Raw genomic sequence first — 20,639 nt, forward strand, 5'->3', positions numbered from 1 at the left:
CTTCATAAAATCATGTAATGCTGGTATTTAATTCTGCATCATTTTCGTATATCTATAAATTGAGCAGAGGTGGCGGCCGCTGTGGCTTTACCAACATTTTGGAGGTTTTTTTAAGCTTTAAAAATATGTAAGCAGAAATGACCTGGTAGACATTCTGTACTTCAACTTGAAATAAGCTTTCTGACAAATTTGCTAACTTTATCTTGCATACATTTGAAGACAGATCCTCTGACTAGAACAGGCAGCAAAGAATAAATACAAGCAGTTTTTGAGAGACAGCGTGGTGTAGTGGTTAAGAGCGGTGGTTTGGAGCAGTGGACTCTGATCTGGAGAACCAGGTTTGACTCCCACTCCACCACATGAGCGGCTGACGCTAATCTGGGGAACTGGGGTGGTTTCCCCACTCCTACACACGAAGCCAGCTGGGTGTACTTGGGCTAGTCACAGCTCTCTTAGAGCTCTCTCAGCCCCACCTACCTCACTGGGTGTCTGTTGTGGGGAGGGGAAGGGAAGGTGATTGTAAGCCACTTTGATTCTTCCTTAAGTGGTAGAGAAAGTAGGCATGTAAAAACCGACTCCTCTTCTTCTTTTGAAATGAATAAAATTAAGCAACGAGTGCCTTGCTGATCTATATTGGAAAACAGTATTGTTTGATTCATAAGTGATCTGGAGTTTGGGAGGGGGTGAGCAGTCAGGAAGCTTTGCTTGCAGATGACGCCAGTTTATTCAGGATGGGGGGGGGGAATCTGGGCAGACTAAAAGCACCGAAGGACTTTTCCACAGCAGATAAATGGGAGCACAAAAAAAAGGCAAATGAAGGTCAAACGAGAGGAGATGTGATGCAAGAGATTTATGGTTGTGATCTCCTGCAGGTTTTCAAAGATTAATTATGAGCCTCACGTGGCTGCTTTGAAGATCAAGGAGGTTTGGGGGGGCGAGGGGTTGCCTTAGCCTTTCCTCTCACGCCTTTGCTGATTAAATGCATCCCTTGTGTACAACTGCAATTACATCTACAAGGGGAAAAAGAGAGGCTCAGCAGTAGTAAGTCCTCCCCTGGTAAGCTAATGCTGGTTAAATAGGTGAAAAGGTACAGGAGGAATTGCGAACCCCACTCTAGCTGCAGTTCCTTGATCTTCCCAGTAGCCATGTGGTACTACTAATAAGTTTGTTTTATACATACCGTATATACTTGTGTATAAACCGACCCGCGTATAAGCCGAGGTGCCTAATTTCACCCCAAAAATGGGGGAAAATTAGGCACCCGCGTATAAGCCGAGGGTCGGCTTATACAACCCCCGGATCGCCCTCCCACCCGGCTTCCCGGGCCCTCCAAACCCACCCCGACCCCAGCGCCACCCTAGGGGGGGAGGGGGAAGAGCCCCTGAACCCCCTACTTACCGGGAGAGGCGGCGCTAAGCTGGCAGCGGCGGCGGCGCCCCCCCCCCCGGCGCGCAGGAGGCCCAGCAGGCCACTCCTGGTCCGGGGGAAGGCGCGCTGGAGGCTGTAAGTTTCCCCCCTCCCTCCACCTACTGTATTGACCCGCGTATAGGCCGATTTGGGATTTTTCAGCCCTTTTTTTGGGCTGAAAAACTCGGCCTATACGCGAGTATATACGGTATGTGTGTGTCTGTGTATATTTACAGGAAATGCTGCTTGGGTTGCCAGATCCCTCTTAGCTACCGGTGGAAGGTTTTTGGGGCAGGGTTTGGGGAGGAGAGGGACTTTAATGCCATAGAGTCCAATTGCCAAAGCTGCCATTTTCTCCAGGTGATCTGGTCTCAATCGACTGAGCAGTTGTAATAGCAGGAGATCTCCAGCTACTCCCTGGATGTTGGTAACCCTAAAAGCTACCCACTTTACTCCATCTCTAGTTCTACCCCTGGATCAACAGCAATGTAAAGTGATGAACACCAGCACAACTCCCTCCACAAATTCTCATGTTAACTGGCAGACCCTATCCAATAAAGAGATCTTGGTTGGGGTGATTTCCTAAGTAAAAACCAGAGGAACAATGAAAAAGAAAATTCCATGCTGGGGGGTTCTTAGGAAAGTGCTGGAAAGTCAAAACCAATGTCACCATGCCTATATCTACATGTACAGTATGGCAACATTTGTAATTTGTAAACTCTTCTGGTTGCTCTATTTCAAAGACGGCACTATGGAGCACTATGGAGGAACAGTCGAAGAACTATGTAAACTGCAAAGTTAAGTAGTTTGCTGCTGCAGTGAGCCTCTATTTACAGAGGTAATATACCTCGGAATCCCAGTACTGGGAGGCCAGCTGCAGGGGTGGGCTTCAACCTCTGTGCCGTGTTTGTTTGGCCCTCCAAGGCTACTGGTTGGCCGCTGTGTGAAACAGGATGCTGGAGTAGATGAATCACTGGTCTGATCCAGTAGGGCTTCTCTTGCGTTCTTAGGATGTGACATTGACCAGTGTCTGAAAAGACTTTGAAAGGGGCTTAGCCAAATTCGTAGAGGATAGAAGAAGAAGAGTTGGTTTTTATATGCCGACTTTCTCTACCAGTTAAGGAAGAATCAAACCAGCTTACAATCACCTTCTTTTTCCCCTCCCCACAACAGGCACCCTGTGAGGCAGGTGGGGCTGAGAGATCTCGAAGAGAGCTGTGACTGGCCCAAGGTCACCCAGCTGGCTTCGTGTATAGGAGTGGGGAAACAAATCCAGTTCACCAGATTATCCTCCACCGTTCATGTGGAGGGAGTGGGGAATTAAACCCGGTTCTCCAGATCAGAGTCCACCGCTCCAAACTACCGCTCTTAACCACTACACCACGCTGGCCTGACGATTACTATAATAAGTAAATGGAACCACCATGTCCAGAAGTTACTTGAATCACAGCATTCCAGATTCAAGACTGTCACTATAGTGTTGTAATAATGAAGCAGTAGCGATAAAGATCATACTAATGTATGGGCTGTAGATTATTTAGAGACAGTTGGACCAGCGTTGGTTTGGGATGGGACACATTATTGGTCCCAGTCCATCTTGTCAGGCCCTGCGCTTCTAACGGGGCAGTTAGAAAGTCCTGTTCTATAGTGGCCTTCAGCTGTTTTGAAGGTGTTAGAATGTGCAATTGTTAGAAGAGTGTGAAACATTCTGGCGTACATTTGGGATGCTGTAAAGCCAAGGATAATATGTAAACACAGGGCAAAAAAGAAAAAAAAACCCCTACTTTTCCTTACCTAGTTTGTTTGCCAGTATGGTGTTCTGAATGTTATTGGGCTTGTCCTCGGATAAATGGAATGGGTTTCTTCTAACTGTAGTTAATTCAGATTTTGTCGAAGATTGTTTAACCTATAATGTGAACCCTTTTGGCGATGACGGCATGAGCACTGGGAATCTTGGTATGATGAACACATGAATCTCCCTTATACTGAATAAGACCTTTGGTCCATCAAAGTCAGTAGTCTACTCAGCCCAGCAGCGGCTCTCCAGGGTCTCAGGCAGAGGTCTTTCACATCACAATGCTGATTCTATGACCTTAAGCAGATGATGAGAGGGAGAGTATCTTGGCCTTTTTCTGGGCATGGAGTAAGGGGTCACTGGGGATGTGGGGGGTAGTTGTGAATTTCCTGCATTGTGCAGGGGGTTGAACTAGATGACCTGGTGGTCCCTTCCAACTCTATGATTCTAGGTCTCAGGCAGAGGGTCTTTTACATCACCTACTTGCCTAGTCCGTTTAACTGGAGATGCCGGGGATTGAACCTGGGACCTTCTGCATGCAAAGCAGAGGCTTTACCACTGAGCCATGGCCCCTCCCCATGATGAAAGCTCTGGAACTTCCTTTGATAGGATTTGAACAGGGAGAAACAGCCTTTTTGTCTAAACGTCAGTAACCCAGATTACTATGTTTCCAAAATGTTCCACCCAGCAGAAATGGTTATAAACCCTGGCAGAGTTTATTTCGCAATTATTAGCAACCACTGAGATAATCCCTTTTGCTTTCAAAATGTTAACTGTGGTGCATTTGGCTTTAATAATTCAAAAGGCAGCAACGCTGAATTCCAGCAGCAACTGAGAACAGATTTCACAAGTATTTGTGTCAATCAAACATTTAAATAATGAATAATATAGAACATGTGCAAGTAATAGGCCCAAATATTCATCCTGTTATTAAATAGCACTTACTAATAGTTGAGAAAATGTGTTGTTAAAAAAGACTAATTGACACAGCTGGCTAGTAAGAGATCTTATATCACCCAAACTGAAAAGGTTATATTTGGACACAGACAAGTTTTTCTTTATGTGTTAATGAGGGGCAAAAATCTCTGTGCAGAATTTGAAAAACATGACATCAACTAGAGCAGGGGTGGGGAACCTTTTTCCTGCCAAGGGCCATTTGCATATTTATAAAATCATTCGGGGGCCATACCAGGTGTAGATCTCCCGGTGGGGGGGGGGAAAGAGGCTAGGGTTGCCAGGTCTCCAGCCACCACCTGGAGGTTGGCAACCCCAGGGGAGGCCACACAGAGAAGGCCTGCAGGGCGCCCCCACTCCCCCCTCTCAGGCGGGAGGGCAGCCAGTGGTGGGCCCCAGCAAACAGCCCGCAGTAGATCGGCAAGGGAGGAAGGAAAACAGAGAAAGAGGAAAAGGGAGGGAGGGAGAAAGAGAGAGAAAGGGAGAAAGAAACGGAGAGAGGGGAGAAAGAAAGAAAGAAAGAAAGAAAGAAAGAAAGAAAGAAAGAAAGAAAGAAAGAAAAGGAGGGAGGGAAAGAAAGAAAAGGACGGAGGGAGAGAAAGAAAAGGACGGAGGGAGAGAAAGAAAGAAGGAAAAGGACGGAGGGAAAGAAAGAAAAGGACGGAGGGAGACAAACAAAGTGACAGAAAAAGAGGGAGAGAGGGAGAGAAAGGAGAAAGAGTGACAGAAAAAGAGGAAGAAAAGAGAGAAAAGCCTCCCCCCTCCACGCACACACACCCGCGCAACCAGGCCCCAGCCTCCCCACCTCCCCCGCCCACACACACACACACACACACACACACACACACCCTGTGGCACACAGAGCCCCGAGCGATTAGGACCCAGTCTCCATGCCCTCGCCCCCCAGAGTCCATAAAAGGCCCCCCTGAAGCCCGATCGGCTCCCGCATGCATGCTCTGCCACCGGGAGCTGCCAGCCTCTCCCCCTCCCCCGTTGCTCAACAGCCGACAGGCAGCGAGAGAGGCTTACAATGTGCCGTGGCATTCCTGCACGCCACGGCTGTAGGGGGCTGCCTTAGGGGAAGCATCCCTCCCCCTCCCCTCTCGCCGACCAACAGCCGACAGTCGGCGAGAGGAGGTCCAAAGGGCACTGCAGTGCCCCTGTAAGCCGCAGCCCCAGGAACAGCCTTGGGGAGGACCGCCCTGCGCCCCGCCTCCGTGGCAGGGCCCCGGAGCTCCCGAGGGCCACAAAAAATGTCCTCAGGGGCCGCATACGGCCCCCGGGCCTGAGGTTCCCCATCCCTGAACTAGAGGACCAAAGAATGAAATACAAACTTCCATCTCTGCAATCAAAAGAAATTTTAGCTATTTACACCAATGAGTGTCTGAGCTAATTCCATAAATCCATCCTAAAACCGCAATTTTCATAATCGATTAAATAAAACTATGGTTTGAAAGTATAGCTTCTTTACAATAAACATTTCAGCCATAAAAAATTAATTGCATTGACTTAATCTGCATTGAAGCATGAATGCCATAATCACATTTCTGTTTCCCCCCCTCATTGTTAGGCAAGTCTCCCCTCATTTTTGTAGTGCATGCATTAATTATGTTTCCCGATGATAACTGCTACTGAATGAAGCTATTTTGCCCTCGGACCTGCAGTCAGTGAAGACCATTATTTTCTTGACTTTCTCACATTTTCATCTGTCCCCCATCCCACTGCTTTTTCCTCGTCGCCTTTCACAGAACCGTTTCAAGTGTAGGAATAGCACATGGTACAGCCCTTTCTTCATCGTACAGCTTCAGACTTCAGGCGGTGGAATCACGCACGTTCCCCATTTCATAAATTGTTTTTTAAGCAGCCGCTTTCTGCTTAGGGATAGCTAGCTTGTCAAGGAGAGTGGTTTTTGCCCGGCCTTCTCCCTGAGATGCCTCCTGTCCAGAGTTTGTTTGATTGGGGAAAGGGGTCCAAACACACCAAACAGCATTTTGCAGTAAAAATAAACCATTCTGACTTCGCATGGTGCTCAGTATGAGTGAAATCAGCTGTTCAGTTGCATGCTGATTTATTTAAGCTATGGGATAATCGTCAGTGTTTGGAAACATGGAGATTTCCAAGTGTGAAATATGTTCTGCGTGGCCTTGACTACTCGGTGCTTATACCCATTGAAGAATACTTTGTAAAGTGCTCTGATTGCTACATCACATGACTGCCTTGTAAGATGAGCCATGTGTCCACATTATAGATGGAAACTAATGCCGAGCTCACAATGATGAGCAGCGCCATTAATTGCCCCAAGCAAGTACACATTTTCAGAATTTCATAGGTGCAGTACTCCTTCAAATGTGTTTTATATATGTGTGTGTTCCCGACGGAAGTTGGTTTCAGGTAGCCGGCTCAAGGTTGACTCAGCCTTCCATCCTTCCGAGGTCGGTCAAATGAGTACCCAGCTTGCTGGGGGTAAAGGGAAGACGACTGGGGAAGGCACTGGGAAACCACCCCGCAAACAAAGTCTGCCTAGTAAACGTTGGGATGTGACGTCACCCAGGGGTGAGGAATGACACACACACACACACACAGACACACACACAGTATTTGAATTCTTTCAAGGAACCAATGTGGGCAGTGGTTTCTTTTGTCCTTATTGTTGGGTAAAAACTTAAAGCATGCTTCATACAGTACCATATATACATGTTTTTCCTACAGGGAGAAAGCTCTGAAGTCGATGAAATGTTTGAAACAGACATCGGCATACAAAGTAACATTATGATTGCTAGATTCAGTGACCCAAAAATTCATAGAATGTGTACTCTGCATAAGCGAGATAATTCGGGGCATAAAAGTAGCTTTGCCTCACCAATTCCTTTTTCAAATAATACCAACCAAAGCAATGTTGACCTTTCAGGAGCAACTGTCACAGGTTCTCGATGCCATGTTTGAAAGGAAAGTGCAACCTCAGGAACATGTAATTGACCAAGGGGACGATGGAGACAACTTCTATGTTGTTGAACGGTAAGAAACCAAAGCACAGCTTTAGTATTTTTGTGACTGTGTTCCTTGTCTGACCACCAAATGGTCTCCTTTTGGCATTCCAGTAACTAATATAATAACTAGGAATGCATTGCTGAGAAACAAGTTTCTGTACTAGGCATGTGCCTTTTTAAATGAAGGAGAGAGACATCGAGGGATATGCTGTGAATGACCACAAACATATAGAAGGAGCAATACTGCATATATAGCTCATTCATCACTTAGAAATGATATGCATAGGTCATACATGGCCACGTCACAAGTGGGCCTGCATTTAGGGATCATGATAAACTGGTTTATACTTGTGGTTGCCCGTGGCACAGAGTGGTAAGCTGCAGTACTGCAGTCAAAAACTCTGCTCATGACCTGAGTTCGATTGGTTTCAGGTAGTTGGCTCAAGGTTGACTCAGCCTTCCATCCTTCTGAGGTCGATAAAACGAGTACCCAGTTTGCTGGAGGTAAAGTGTAGGTGACTGGGGAAGCCAATGGCAAACCACCCCATAAACATAGTCTGCCTAGTAAACGTTGGGATGTGACGTCACCTCATGGGTCAGTAATGACCCGGTGCTTGCACCTTTACCTTTTTACTCCTGGTTGAGCAAGCCTCAGTTAGTTGTAGCATCTAAATCCAGACAATCCAACAAATAGGGGTTTGTTGGTTGCCATCCCAACTAAGATTTCAAACTAGTGCTTGCAGCTAGCCTGTTAGCCACAACGTGTACTAACTATGATTGGTTGTGATGATTGAATTCATGGACTGCAGCCTGTTGCACAGCACCATCTCTTATAGATGCCTGGCTACAGAGCCATCAGTGCAGGAGCCAGCGTGGTGTAGTGGTTAAGAGCGGTGGTTTGAAGCTGTGGACTCTGATCTGCAGAACTGGGTTTGATTCCCCACTCCTCCACATGAGTGGCAGATGCTAATCTGGTGAGCCGGGTTGCTTTTCCCACTCTTACACATGAAGCCAGCTGGATGACCTTGGGCAAGTCACTCTCAGCCCCACCTACCTTACAGAGTGTCTGTTGTGGGGAGGGGAAGGGAAGGTGATTGTAAGCCGGTTTGATTCTCCCTTAAGTGGTAGAGACAGTCGGCATATAAAAACCAACTCTTCTTCTTCCTTTTGGATAAGAAGGAGTCAAGAAGCCAACAAGCTGGGGTTTATACACAAAGCAGGATTTGTTATGATGTCTGGTAGACTAACCAGACTTCGTTGCACAAACCACAGTTTGAACAAACCACCATGTATCATGTTGTCTGAACTCAGTCTAGGTAGTATTTTGGTTACCTATCTTCACCATACATAGCTGAACTTGGGTATCATATTAAAAAAAACCCTACTTTTTTCATGTTGGTTTTTAGACTTGAGGCAGTCAACTGTAAAGCGGTTTGTAAACTGGTTTGTGAACGTAGCTTGTACAAACGACGATTTGTCGTCATCAAACCACCTCTGCATAGGAAGAATATAATTTATTAGTTAGGGCTGTAAAATGCGTTGATATCCTTTTCAAGTAGGTTTGAGATGACCGTGTCACTGTTGTTAAACATTTTCATGGTGAAAGTTCTGGAGATGAACTTAATTCTACAAATATGGTAAAATATGTCAAGTTTGTGGTTTCCTGTGGAACATGAATGCTAACAAATGTAAGCCTGAGGAATGCAGTGGATCGGTGGCTGCGGGAATGCAGTCCCTGCCAGTGTTCAATTAAGCCTGAGTCACTCCAATAATATTTCCATGGACTTTTAGAGATGTTCCGTTTAAAAAGCCATTTGAAAACGTCGAAGAGGCATTTCTTTTAAATTTTACTCATAGAAAACTTCCGGCTATGAGATGACTGGGTCTTCTTGAACAGTTGAATTTCTGGAAACAGGACCTTCATTTGGCAGTACAGCCTGACCGCTTCATGCAAACATGGGTTGCAGAATGTGTTTGTTTATGCATGGTTATGCAGTTGTGCAAATGGAAGGCATTCACAGTGGTGGTCTTTCCCTGCTTCTCCATTCCTCCAGCTGCCCTCTGTGACCCCTGCAAATGGGAGGGGGGTCATGCAATCTTTGGACAAAAGGGTGCTGGAAACAGGTGACTGAGCTAAGGAAGGAGAATCAGGCAAACTAACTCTTCTCCAGGGGGAGGTGGCAGAACAAGCTTTCCATGGGCACAAGAGCAAAATGGGGATAATTTTGTCTGATTTCCCCTCCTCGCTGCAGTCTCCAGTACATTGTGTGTTTATGTCTGGGGGGCTCCCATGCTCCCCCCACCCCAGCAGTGCCTTTCTGTGGGTCACAATGAGCTGCAGGGGGAAAGAGAAGGCATGGAAAGATAACACCACTGTAAGCACCGGCTGCTCCTGAACCCATAGGATCCAACCGTATGGAAAGTATATAACACTTTTGATAGGGGGTATCTGAACACAAAAACAACCAAAGGAACGGACAAGTTCTTTAACAGCACGCAGGAGTGTATTCTGTCCAAACTACAGATGAGAGATTTGAAAATTTGTAGTTTTTTATATATAAGGGGAGGGGAGAAGATGTGACGGCCTTTCCTCCTTGTGCTTGTGCCACTGCGGGCTTCTTTATTACGAGTATTTTCATCTGTTTTAATGGCCAGATTTTTTTCCCTTCTCTGGTTGTAGGGGATTGTATGATATTTTTGTATCACGAGATGGCCAGTCCCGTTGTGTTGGCCGCTATGATAATCGTGGCAGCTTTGGAGAGCTGGCCTTGATGTACAACACTCCTAGAGCAGCAACAATTGTGGCTACAACAGAAGGAGCCCTTTGGGGACTGGTAAGTTTTTCCTTTTGGGGTGGTGGTGGGTTAAGTTGTTCCAATCTGTTTGCGTTATATAGTGGTAAATATGTTTACCGATTCTTACTGATCCTCCTCGCTCGACAACCTCAGGACACATGACTTTGCCAATTCCTGATTTATCAGGGCTCCTTATACCTTTATTTTCATTTTTGAAAAGCTCCAAAATTCTGCAGCTTTAGCTATTCTACCAAACCGCAGACTGGTTGTAAAGGGCTTGCACTAAAGCAGGGTTCAAGTTTATTGCATAGGGCCAACGGCCGTTACAAAAGTGAGGGCGGTCTGGCTGCGACATCTGTCACCCCATCAAGCGCCGCTGATCTGGCTGGCTGGACAGGTGTCCCCCACCTCCCTCACCGCTCCATGTGCATCCCTCCCAAGCTGCACGCTCGATGGAAAAGGACGACTATCCCAGATAGAAGGAGTGTACCGTTCTTTGATCAAGGGTATACCAAAGCAGAGCTTGTACCAAACCGTTGTAGTATTTCCTAGAAACCAACTTTCTGTCCTAGAGGCTCAAGACATGATAGCACTTAGCTCTGCCTACTCTGACTGCTGAATATCCATCGCCATCCCTCCCCACAAGGTGGGCCAGGAACAGGATGGGTGTTCTGATTGCCGGCTAAAGATTTATTCTAATGGGTTTATTATTATTTAGCAAAAAAATGCAAAAAAAAATTGCAGTGCCACATACAAAAACTGTTACTTAGGGAGAGAATAGTAGCCATATTTGCAGTACTTTTGCATGCCTAGTTTTAAAAAAGTTACTCTCTGGAGCTCAGGTTTTTCCTCTTCCCCGCCTAACCTCGCCATGTTCTGCTGTGAACTGCTTTTCAAATTGGCTTGACGGGCTGCTGTTGAGGAATCACAAGCTGAAACTCCCTTGGGCACAGCAGAAACAATTTGTTCAGATTTTTTTTGGGTCACGGCCAAATATTAAATGTGCTAGTTGCTCAGTTTGCTGCATAATTGGTTTTTTTCCACATCTGCTTTGGGGAAATCTATATATGGAGATGGCAGACGTTTGTATAAATTCTCTTATCCCAGAGTGGGTCTGAAAAGAGCATCGCCGGAGTCCCCAAAACTAACAGTTGCCACCACCGCTTTTCCTGGAATATGTTTACAAAATGAACAACTTTCCTTCCAGCACTAATCTGTGGTATTTGTGCAGCTGCTAATTTTGGAGCGCTTCATAGTTGCTTGCCAGAGTTTGCCTTGGTGACTCCGACGTCACAGAGGCCTTTGAAGCCTCTTGGATTATATATACACTGTATTCATTGGCTTCTTGGCAACCCATATTAAATCTGCCTGTACGATAACAGGAACGGTTTTGATAATCAGCTGGTGCTTTGCACACCAGTACCTTTGTGCATCCTCGGGTGTGCGCTCGTAGATTTGCCGTCCTTCTCATTTCTCTTTGTAGAAAATGCTAAAAATTAAACAATGCCAGCAATACTTGAGGGTAATGTCAATTTACTGATCGGAGATGGGAAAAATGGACGGTAATGTTTTGTTCCAAGTATTTCCCCCCCCCCAATTATGGGATCAAGTTTTTCTAGAATGGATGTTTTTCCTTTTAAATGGAAGCAGTAAAATGTTGAGAAGAAATGTAAATAACCTCACTGCTTATGTCCTCATTGAGAGAGTTTCACTTGGCTGTATTTATGTTCCCATTTAATTATCCGCATCACTGTCAAGTTCCCAGAGATTTCCCCCCATTGTCCCCGTCTTCTTTTGTGCTGCCGTAGCCCTGGAGGCACTTATAAATGACAGGCTCTCCTCTCCCCCTCCCACCACAGGGAGGAGCCATTAACCATAAACAGCATCGCAAGCCTGCACTGCCAAAAATAGGAAATCAAATTAACGTTTTGTGCCATATTGGCACAGCCATTTGTATGGAACTTCTATTGCTGCACTGCACAATTGGCTACTTCAGGAAGCATCTCTTAACGACGTAGGTGTCCTGCCCTCCAAAACTCTTCTTACTTTCCAAAGATGCTTAGAAACATAGAATCATAGAGTTGGAAGGGACCACCAGGGTCATCTAGTCCAACCCCCTGCACAATGCAGGAATTTCACAACTACCCCATCACCCTTCTTAACACCGTGTGTCTCTTACGTAACTGGTTTTCCTTTCTCTCATCCTTTTGGTCATCTTTATTGGAGGAAGGCATTTGTTTCAAGGACTGACTATTTTCAGAGCAACTTAACTGATGGCAGATGTGTGCACAGGTTTTCTCTTTTGCTTGATGGTTTTTTTAATGCCTAAACAAACATGGACAGATCTTTGTGAATTCCACAGTGAATCCAGAGATCTGTGTCATCTCCCAGTCATGGATGCTCAGTGTGTTTCAGTCATATGAGCTAATTCCTCTGGGACCCCTGTGCTCTTACAATAGAGAAGCTGCCTCTTTGAATTTTGCATAGGGCATTGTAGAGGCTCTGGTCATTTTAATTTGGTGTTAAGAACTGGAATATGGATGTGGGGAAGATAACAAGAACAGCCCACCCATTCTGTAATACTCCCAGCACATATAAAAACATCTCCTAGGAGCCTAGTGTCTGATTTCTGTCAGGATGAAGATGTGGCTTTGAGTGATTTGGCTTTAGAAATGGAGTTATAGCCAGATACGGAACCAAGGGCCCCCAGTCCCCTAATAGTACTCATATATGTTGTGACTAAACCTTAACTCTGCTGTGTGTGTTCATTTTTTCCCCTGTGGTCCAAATTGAACCATGTTCTCGCTCTGAGAGAAAAGGGCGTCTTCAGCTCGGGTTATTTTCCTTCTCATATCTGGGAGGCAGGAATCAAATCTTTGTAGGCCTTCCTGTCTCCTGGGGGAAATGACCCCCCCTTCTCCAGAATATCCAGTTTTTGTTTCCTGCCTGATGGGAGAGCAGCAACGCTAGAGCTCTGCTGATTAGCTGTAGAGGTTTTTCAGTATTTAGGGCTCTTCTACCTAGGTGCTACTTAGTTTTTCCGTTAGTGTTCTAGTTAGTGTGTCCTGCTTGTGCGTTTGTTTTTTCTGTGTGCTCCTTATTCCCTGGCTGTTCCTTTGCCTCATGCATTAGCTAGGCAATTTCCGGCCCAAAAAATCATGGCGGAGGCCCAAAATGACGAGTTTATCTCGTCAGAGGATCTTGATCTGGGCTTTCTGACCGCAGTTTATGGGACCCAGGACGAGCCCTCCAGCAGCCGCGCTAAAGCAACTCAGCCCGGAGTAAAACGAAAGAAAAATTTAGTTAAGTCCGATAAGATCTCCAAGAGGAAGAAGGACGTCAATTCCAAACTGCACAGCGCGGCGGCTTCTGCTGGCTCAGCGGCTTCTGCTGCCTCGCTGCAGAAGGCAGGCGCGGCTTCTAGCCCTGTAAGAATGGCGCAGTTTATAAGCGGCGCAACTCCTAACATTGAAGTACCCCGGGCTTTACCGACCGGCTTGGCCGAGCAGCCCGCTTCCCTCCCGGCCCCTTTGGAACCGCCTTTGGCGCAAAGCTCCATTCCCGCGCCTGGACCTTCAGCGGGAACTGCAAGCGGCGGGAGTGATCTGTCGGCGGACGGTAATGTATAGACCCGTGCGCTTTCACAGGGGGAAGGGGGGCTGTCTGCCCTAAGATCCGAGTTGGTCCAACTGGTGAGCGTATTTGTAGAGGGTTTGCAGGCTGTGCAAGGCGCTTCCCCTGCCCCCTCTATCCAAGGCGATCCTGCCTCTGGGGAGGCACTTCAAGGGGGGGGGACATCTTTAACGCTACCGCCCAGGGTAGCAACAAGGCAAGCTGGCCCACCAAGGCTGCGTGCAAAGCACCTCCCTCCTCCCGCTCCGAGACATCCATGTCTCCTGCCTCGTCAGAAGACGACGGAGAAGAGGGAGAGTTTTCAGAGGAGGAGTCCCCTCCGCCTGAGGAGAAACAAATCAGGCTTTTTGCCCAGGAAGATTTTCAGGGTCTCCTCTCTAAATCCTTAGCCACCCTTGACTTAACAGAGGTCTGTGACTCTTTTGAGTCCGACAAACTTAAGGGATCTAAGGATTTTTTTCACAGGCATACTGCTCCATCTAGAGATATCCCAGTGCCTGATTACTATGCTTATCAAAGCTGAATGGGATAAGCCAATGTCTTCCAAACAGTTCCCAGTGGTCACCAAGAAGTTTTATTCTATCTCTAAGCCTTCCACTCAGTCACTCCAAATCCCAGTGGTAGAGGCCCCCGTAGTGGCCTTGCATTCCTATGACCTGGTGGCTAGAGACGGAATGGGTTCTCTAAAGGACCCTTTAGACAAGAAGGCAGAGCTAGCCATAAAAAGAGTTCACGAAGCCTCCTCTGTAGCGGCCAGCGCCTCTATTATGTCCGCCCTCATTTCTAGGGCTGCCATCGTCTGGACCCGCAAGCTTAATCACTTCATCCCCGAGAACAACTGAAAGGCTCTAGAGGGGGTCTCCCAAGTGCTCAAAACAGTGACTTTTCTGGTGGACTCCACACTTGACACGCTATCGTTCTCAGCACGGGCCATCTCTACCCAAACAGCTGCCAGACGTGCCTTATGGCTTAGCCCCTGGCAAGCTGACCCCTGATCCAAGGCTGACCTCATGGGGTTTCCCTATCAAGGGGGAAAACTGTCTGGGGACCAGCTAGATATGATCCTTATTGAAACTAAGGATAAAAAGAAAGCGATGCCCAAAAGCTTTCGCAGGGAACAGAAAGGCTACCCCGGTTCCTTTCGTTCTTTTCACTCGCTCCAAAGGTTTAGATCAGACCACAAAAGGGGCCAGTGGTCTCAGTTGAGAGGGTCCTTTTGCAGAGGAGGACGCCTTCCCCTCCTGATTACCTGCAGCTACCAAAAAAAATATATCCTATACCAGAGTAGGAAGTTACTGAAGGGACAGCTACTTACCCCTTTCGCCTGCCTAGGCTCCCTGTTGAGTTACACCCTGTGTTTTTTCTTCTCAACTGTTACTAACCGCTCCTCTTCGGAGTACAATTCCAAGGTTCTTAATTCCAAGGTTCTTATTGGCCTTCTTCGGGCCTAACTTACTATCTTAATATATGTAGTAGAAAAGAGCAAGAGTCCAGTAGCACCTTAAAGACTAACAAAGACTAACACGGCTACCCACTGTGAATTATCTGAATATATGTTCTCTAATTTACATGTGTTGGTGTCTTCCTGTATATTCCTCCTGACAAGCTTGTTAAAATACTGGATATTCTGGAGAAGGGGGGGGGGTAATTTTCCCCAGGAGACAGGAAGGCCTATAAAGATTTGATTCCTGCCTCCCAGATATGAGAAGGAAAATAACCTGAGCTGAAGACGCCCTTCGTCTCTCAGAGCAGAAGGAGCCTTCATGGTAAGTAATCAAGGCTCGTTCTCATCCCGTTCTGTTGCTGATTGGATACTTCCCCTGTCATCAGATCACATGCTAGGTATCATTACAACTCCACTGTTCATGAAGTCATGTTCACACCATAGACCCGTGTTGGCGAACCTATGGCACGAGTGCCACGTCCGGCACGCGTAGCCCTCTCTGCCGGCACGCGCAGTTCCTGCAAGCAGCTGGCCTTTCCAGATCTGCCCTGCCCCGGATGGGGGAGGCTGTAGCCCAGGGGTGGGGAACCTCCAACATCATTGGCGGTGGCCCCTGGACTCTCCCACAGAAGCCGCCGCCATTGCCGCTGCTGGAGCGTGCGTGGCCGGCCAGGTGGGTGGGAGAGTGGGGAACAGAAGCCGAGCGCCCACACTCGGCATGGCCTGCGGCTTCTCCGGCGCCCTCTGGGCCTGTGCAGTTGGAGGGGCGTGGCTGGCCAGTGGGCGTGAAGGAAGCGCCCTCTGCCTCTCACAAGCCTGCTGCTGCGCGCCCCACCGCCGCATCCCCCCCTTGGGGCAGGCAAGGCCGGGTGGGAGATCCCCTCTGGGCGGGGGGCTTAGGGGCCTGGGCAAGCCAGGCAGGCAGGCAGAGAGGGGTGCTGAGCTAGGCTGGGCTCCCTCCCTCCTTCCCTCTGCGCCAGATGGGCCTCCTTTCCGCCGGAGCTCCACTCTGAAAGGGTTGGGTGGAGGCGGTGGCGGCGAGGCCCAGCCGGGTGGGGGATCCTCCTCCTCCTGCTGCTTGCCCCTGGCACGTGGGATGCGGTAGGACCCAGCCCCGTCCATAAGCAAAGGGCGCAGCGGCAGGGCTGGTGGCTGGTGAGCCACAGGGCGGTAAGTCAGGCGGAGGCTCTGGGGCGCCTCCCTCCCCTCCCTTGCTGGCGGCGGGCCCGGCTGGGTGGGGGCAGCTGTCAGAAGGGCAGGATTTTTTTTCTTTTTCCCTTGTCCCCCTTCCCTTCTTCCCCCTTCGCAGCTGGTGCCTGATTGGGGAAGGCTTCTGGGCCCTTGTCCATTCCCCCCTTTCCCCCCTTCTCTCCTTGCATGCCTTCCTGCTCGCTGCCCAGATGGCTGGTGGGCCTGAGCCACACCGCCGCATTGTTGGCCTTCCTTGGGCTGCTCTGCCTCTCCTGCCCCTTCACCCTTCCTCTCCCAGCTCCGTCTCCCTCACCCAGGACCTGCCCCAGCCCTCCATGGGTGTGTAGGAGCGGGGCAGGACATCGAGCCTCCGCAGGAAGGGAAGGGCCTCCCGGCGCCCCGTGTGCTGCGGGCTGTTCTGCGTGCACGCCCCCCACTTCTCTGCTGATGGAGGAGGGGGGGCCGTGTGTGTGTGTGTGTGTGTGTGTGTGTGTGTGTGTGTGAGAGAGAGAGAGAGAGAGAGAGAGAGAGAAAAAGCAGGAAGGCTTTTCTGTCTCTGGCCACTCAAGCATGGGAGGTTTTGCCTTGGATTTGCCGCTCTGTAGATGCACATTTTCCCCATCCAAATTCTCAAAACTCATCAGTAAGTCCCCATGCAGAGTTTTGAGAATCCAGATGGGGAAAATGTGCATCTGGAGAGTGGCAAATCCAAGGCAAAACCTCCCATGCATAAATGGCCTCTTTCTTTCTCTGTCTCCCTCTGTCCTTTTCTTTCCCTACTTTTCTTTCTCTCCCTCGCTCCATTTCTTTCTCCCTTTCTCTCTCTTTTTCTTTCTTTCTCTCCCTCCCTTCCTTCCCTTTCCCCCTCCCTTCCCTTTCTCCCTCCCTTTCCTTCTTTCCTTCCTTCCTTCCTTCTTTCCCTCCAGCAGCTTCTCCAGCGCCCTCTGGGTCTGCGCGGGCGGAGGGGCGTGCAGTCCTATTCCACCTTTGAAGTGCCCACAAGCCATCCTCCAAACACTTTTCCATTTGTCTTGATATGTAGCGAGAAAACACTAAGGAACTAGTTGCCAATCTCCAGGTACTAGCTGGAGATCTCCTGCTATTACAAATGATCTCCAACCAATAGAGATCAGTTCTCCTGGAAAAAATTGCCACTTTGGCAATTGGACTCTATGGCACTGAAGTCCTTCCCCAAACCCCACCCTCCTCAGGCACCACCCCAAAAACCTCCCACTCATGGCGAAGAGGAACTTGGCAACCCTAGCCTCTCCCTCTGGGCCCCCTCTGGGGGTGGTATTCAGGTTAAATTGCCGCATTAGCACTCGGCGATAAATAAGTGGGTTTTGGGTTGCAGTTTGGGCACTCGGTCTCTAAAAGGTTCGCCATCACTGCCATAGACAAATCATCTTCCTCCTTTCTGTGTGGTGTCTCTTAAGTCCTGGCCTTTTTTCCATCTACATAAAACATTCAGGTCCACAAATACTTTCCCTGCTTAGACTAGCTTCCAGCACAACTTAAAATGGAGTATTAATTCCGCCTTCTGTTCTGCTCTAGTCAAGTTGCCATCCTTGAACTCCTCTCCCTCCTCTTGAATTGCATGTTGAAGTTGCAATCTTGAAAGTCTAATCTATATAGGAGATATAGATTATCTATATAGGAGATATAGATTCATGATAGGAGAAAGTATTTTGGCACTCCAGTAAGCTGTGTACAATATGCTCCCATGGTCAGGTAGGGATCTAGTTATGCTTTCCCATTTTGATTTGTAGTAGTTCTCCAGCATCATATTTGTACATGAAGCCAAGTCTTCAGACAAAACATCTAAAAGGACAGCTTGTCCTCAGTTTCTGTTGGCTCCCTGTATTATTGACAAAGGTGTTTTTTGTTTTGTTTTTTAAGTAGAAACATAATGGCAAGGATAGGCTGAGAGAAGAGGGTTCTAATGAGCAGGCAGCGATGCTGATTTTTAAAAGAAATAAGTGACATGCAAAATTGCTGCCTGTCCTGTTATAGGCAGATGGTTACAGAGTTAAAGCCTTTGCATGCAGCTTGTTCCTGTTTTCATGATAGAAATACACTGATTCACACATACACACAAGTGTACCATTGAACCCATGAAGCTGCCTTATACTGAATCAGACCCTCAGTCCATCCAAGTCAGTATTGTCTACTCAGACCGGCAGTGGCTCTCCAGGGTCTCAGGCAGGGGTCTTTCACATCACCTACTTGCCTAGTCCCTTTAACTGGAGATGCCGGCGATTGAACCTGGGACCTTCTGCATGACAAGCAGATGCTCTGCCACTGAGCCACAGCCCCTCCCCATGTAACATGTAATCCTGCATGTTAAAAGGGCTTATGAATTTGGCAACACAGTGGTGATTGTATCAGTGTTTACGGTGCACTGGACCAAAGACAACACTGCTCTGCCCTTTCCAGCCTCACAAATGGCATAGTTCTTGTACACGTGGATGCATTTAGAGAATGTGAAAACTTAACATGGGAATTTGGTCCTCAGAACAATCTCCACAGTGTCTGGAGAATCTCTAACCCACTGTGTCTTACACTACCATCTAGTGGCCTCATTATATTCCATTGATTTCTATCCAGAGGTGAGAATAAACACAGGAGTTGTCCCAGAAGATAGTCCATGGGAGAGTTCTGTTCTTCTCTGTTGGATTTGCCCTGCGGACCCTTAAGGGTTCCATTCTGGGCCAGTTCTCTGCACAGATGACCACTAGGGGCAGCATAACGACAGGTGCTAATTGGGGGAAGCTGAGCTGACTCTTTGTTTCCCTTTCCTTCACCATTGGGAACTAGTTGTTTGGTCAGCTTGGAGGATTCCTCTATGCTTATCCTTCACAATTAAAAAAAAATATATTACAACATTAAAAAAGGACAATACAACCCAAACATCAACCAAAACATATAGACGTATAAAACACATAAAACGTGATATTCCCAAACAAGCAATCACTTTATGAACCATGGCCATCTGGTTCTAGACTTGAAATATATTTTCCATTCTGGAAATTGTAGGACTCCATACTTGTAAATCCTCTATTTATTTATTTTTGTCATTTTGGTAATAAGTCAATTTAATCAAGACATAGATCTCTTTCACTTCAAACCAACTAATTGAATCTGGTCAGTTTTTTTCCTTTCCAACATCTAGTAAAATTTACTCTTGCGATTGTTAACTTGTGGAGGAATGTATTGAGATATTTCTTATGCCATGGTCCGTAGACAATTTAATAAAATTGCTTCTGGTTTAATAGGTATATATATTTCCAGACCTTTAGATATAATATGAATCACTTTTTCCCAATATATCCTTCAGACTTTTTTGTGTTTGTTCCCCGAACTCCATAACGATCAAGGAAAATAAGCTCCTTTCTTTTGTTGTTTCTTAAAGGATCGAGTGACGTTCAGAAGGATCATACTGAAAAACAATGCAAAGAAAAGGAAGACATATGAACTATTTATTGAATCAGTGCCGCTTCTTAAGTCGCTAGAGGTAAAAAGTTCTTTATGGGAGGTGATTCACAAAGGATTATTAGCTTTGGGGGGAACTCTTGTAGATGCCTTTTCAGCACTTGTAAATACTTACAGGTTCGTCAGCGTTGCCTTAGCGGGATGAGCAGAGATCTGTGAAGGCAGGCGCTGCACAGTGTTTTTCTATAGGAAGCTTTTTGACCAGCATTGTAATTGGCTTACCTATTCTCTCCAGGATCAGAGGAGCATGTCTATTATATGAGGTGCTTTGGAACACAGGCAGGACAAAGCTGCTGCAGTCGTCTTGTTTGTGGGCTTCTTGATTGACCACTGTGTGAACATACTGCTGGACCTGATGGGCCTTGGTCTGATCCAGCATGGCCTTTCTTATGTTCTTATGGATGCTTGCCCCCAGGAAAGCATTTGAGATGAAGCAGCCTCACTAAATTCGAAGGACTGCTAGTGGGAGAATGTCAGGCCACACGCGGGTTCTGCAAAGAGCTGACCAATGTATGAGATAGATAGTTAGTCTGATCCAGCAGGTCTCCTCTTGAGAATGTACAAGCACATGATAATGTAGGGTAGTGCTGAGCCACCTTGCTTTCACCTTAAGCTGTACATTCAGTTCTCCGAGTCCTGCTTGTGGCTTGAGAGCCTCTAGTCCAGTGAGGTAGAATGAAGACACAGAGTTGCATAGAGGCACTTGGTTGGCCACTGTGTGAACAGACTGCTGAACTTTATGGGCCTTGGTCTGATCCAGCATGGCTTTTCTTATGTTTATATGAAGCTGGGTACGGGACAGAAGAGATTGCAGTGGCTGCTTTCTGTTGCTTCCTGGGAGCAGTAGACTCTGATCTGGAGAACCGGGTTTGATTCTCCACTCCTCCACTTGAGTGGTGGAGGCTAATCTGGTGAACTGGATTTGTTTCCCCGCTCCTCCA

General features: G+C 47.4%; 1 protein-coding gene across 1 annotated transcript in view; it reads left to right on the top strand.

The window, feature by feature from the left end:
* PRKAR2A (protein kinase cAMP-dependent type II regulatory subunit alpha) overlaps positions 1 to 20,639 on the top strand; it is a 141,081-nt gene that overhangs the window by 109,574 nt on the left and 10,868 nt on the right. The window contains exons 5-7 of the mRNA XM_056861515.1: positions 7,065 to 7,171; positions 9,824 to 9,977; positions 19,619 to 19,720. Coding sequence (XP_056717493.1) covers positions 7,065 to 7,171; positions 9,824 to 9,977; positions 19,619 to 19,720 — 363 coding nt within the window. The remainder of the gene's footprint in view (positions 1 to 7,064; positions 7,172 to 9,823; positions 9,978 to 19,618; positions 19,721 to 20,639) is intronic.

This window comes from Euleptes europaea, chromosome 1, assembly GCF_029931775.1.
Source record: "Euleptes europaea isolate rEulEur1 chromosome 1, rEulEur1.hap1, whole genome shotgun sequence".
In the NCBI taxonomy this organism is placed as follows: Eukaryota; Metazoa; Chordata; class Lepidosauria; order Squamata; family Sphaerodactylidae; genus Euleptes; species Euleptes europaea.